Source organism: Apis dorsata, unplaced genomic scaffold (genome assembly GCF_000469605.1).
Source record: "Apis dorsata unplaced genomic scaffold, Apis dorsata 1.3 scaffold_1085, whole genome shotgun sequence".
In the NCBI taxonomy this organism is placed as follows: Eukaryota; Metazoa; Arthropoda; class Insecta; order Hymenoptera; family Apidae; genus Apis; species Apis dorsata.
The window spans coordinates 430,029-432,605 of record NW_006264183.1 but is presented as its reverse complement, the minus strand read 5'-3'; the positions used below and the strand labels follow the sequence as shown (position 1 = coordinate 432,605).

The window sequence follows — 2,577 nt, the reverse complement described above, 5'->3', positions numbered from 1 at the left end:
TATAAATTAAATTAAAATAGTTAAAAATATCTTTATATTTTAAAGAAACTGATGTTTATGAATATCCTCATCTTTTATCTAAAATTTTTTATTATATAGGTCAATATATATATAATAAGAATGTTTAATTTTTTTGATAACTAATAATAATTTTAATAACTGTTTTACTTAAATATTAATTATATATTATTATATAATATTTATATATTGAATGTATTAAATTATTATATCATTTAATATAAGTCAAATATAATATGCGACTAAATAAGAATCAATGGATCTTTGTCATTTAAGATAAGACTATTATAATGAATTACATAATTCAGAATGACCATTGACCTCATGATATTTATCAAACTTATCAATTCCTTCAACGTTTTTTTATAAAATATATTTTTTTAAAAAATATATTTACAATTTAATGATTTCAATGGATCATCAAATCAAGCATCTACTTAAAATTTTTATATGATTTATATATTCATATACATTTGTATTATCTAGTTTATTTTGTTATAAATATTTTTTAAATATTTTGAAAATTACCTGCAAATGTATCCATTTCATATTGCATGAATATATAAAAAATTCCATTTCATTACTATACTCATAAAATTAATATATATTTTAAAAAAATAACACAAATGTTTATAATAAAAAATAACTAATAAAATATAAATTAATAAAAACTATATTCACATTGTAAATAATATTTATTCATCATCTTGTACAACTGTTGTTTTTTCAGACACATAAAGACCATCTAAAAATTTTCTAATGTCTTTATTTTTTACAGTTGTTGATTGCTGTATAAGAGCAGCTGCAATAAATAATTACTATTTATTTAAAACAAAAAATCCCTTTTTTAAAAAATTCATTAATCCTATTAAAATGATTATTTACCCGATCGTGAAACATCTTCTAAAGAATTTCCTTCTATTATTAATTCATCTTTCTGTTTAGCTGAATTTGTTACAGTTACTCCTGATGCCATTTTTACACGACGGATATATTTTTCACCCAAAAAATTACGAATTTCAATAACTGTATTATTCTCAGTTATAACACAATTAATAGGAAAATGAGCATATACTGCTCGCATTTTATATTGATATCCTTTAGTCACTCCTTTTAACATATTTTCAATATGGGAACAAACTGTGCGAACAGCTGCCAATTCTTTTTTTGTTCCAAACCATTTCTCAACTTTTAATAATCTTGGACTTACCATCTATAAAAAAAAAATGTACATAATTAAAAACTATACTAAATAATATTAGAATTTATTTAGCATATAATGATAATCAGATAAGGATTTATCATTTATTAAAAAAATGATGGGGAATCCAAATATCATCAAATATTTTTATTTTTATAAAATTATAAATATATAAATTATATGGTTATGTATTAAATAAATTATATGGCTTTATATTAAATAAAATTAAATTCTTCTTTTACTTACACGAATATCAAGTGCAAGATGCTTAAAAGAACGTTTAAGAACACCCCTTGGTCCCTTAACAGTAACCAAACGGGACTTGACAGTAACAGTTAGTCCCTCAGGTATTTTCACAGTTTGATTTGTTACAATTTGTTTCATCCTATAACGTATAAATATAATAATAATACGATGATTTAGATTTAAATTTTCGAATAATTGTAAAATAACAATTAATATAATTGTTAATTTGAATTATTTTTATACGAAAACATATTAGAATTATTCTTAAAATATGTGAAATATTTAATGTAATATTTAATGTAATATTTAATGAAATATTTAATTTCAACATAATATTAGACAAAATAAATATAAAATAAATATAAAAGATAAAATTAAAAAATTATGTACAATTAATTTAAATATAAATTAGTGAAATGTAATTATCATTAAACTTAATATTGAAGTTTATATTTTACATTATTTATATTATTAATATATAATTATAATATATATATATATATACTTTATTATAAATTAATATAATATCAAAAAATTGACACTAAACAATTTAAAATATATTTATAATTGAAAACAAATATTTTTAAAAACTGAAAGACAAGGTTATACTTAATCACAATTAATATTATCAATTTCTAAAAATAATACTTAGCTTTATACAAACATGGTATATAATATTAAATATTATAAATAGTATATCGTAATATTTACTACATTATTAGATTATTTTGGATTTGACAAAGAATCTTCCCCATTCAAAATTTCATTACCTGATACACGCTACAGGATAACCGGAAAAGACCGAGCTGTTGAGAAAACATGTCTGCTACCTTCTTAAACAAATGAAATTTATATAGATAAGAACATGGCATATTTATTCTATTACCTGATCTGTACTATAGATGGCATATTTTAAAGCTTCCTATAAGTATTAAAATATTTTTTTATTTTATATATTTATTATATAATATAATAATTTTAATAACATAAGCAATAACATAAGTAAAATTTATAAATATCTTATTAGTTTGAAATGAAAATAATTATAAAAATAAAAAAATTAATCAATATAGTAGAATTCATTTTTTATATATTAAATTTTTTTTACAAAG

General features: G+C 18.9%; 1 protein-coding gene across 3 annotated transcripts; it reads right to left on the bottom strand.

The window, feature by feature from the left end:
- Positions 1-694: 694 nt before the first annotated feature.
- On the bottom strand, positions 695-2,298 carry LOC102677233 (60S ribosomal protein L9). 3 transcript variants are annotated; one of them, XM_006624542.1, is made up of 4 exons: positions 2,236-2,298; positions 1,466-1,604; positions 904-1,231; positions 695-820 (listed from the first exon to the last, which is right to left on the bottom strand). In XM_006624542.1, the coding sequence occupies exons 2-4, from the start codon at positions 1,601-1,603 to the stop codon at positions 714-716; spliced, it is 573 nt and encodes a 190-aa protein (XP_006624605.1). In that variant the 5' UTR covers position 1,604; positions 2,236-2,298; the 3' UTR covers positions 695-713. The 3 variants fall into 3 exon arrangements, with proteins under 3 accessions (XP_006624605.1, XP_031370469.1, XP_006624606.1); XM_031514609.1 differs by lacking the exon at positions 2,236-2,298 and adding an exon at positions 2,177-2,199; XM_006624543.1 differs by lacking the exon at positions 2,236-2,298 and adding an exon at positions 2,119-2,141.
- Positions 2,299-2,577: the final 279 nt, after the last annotated feature.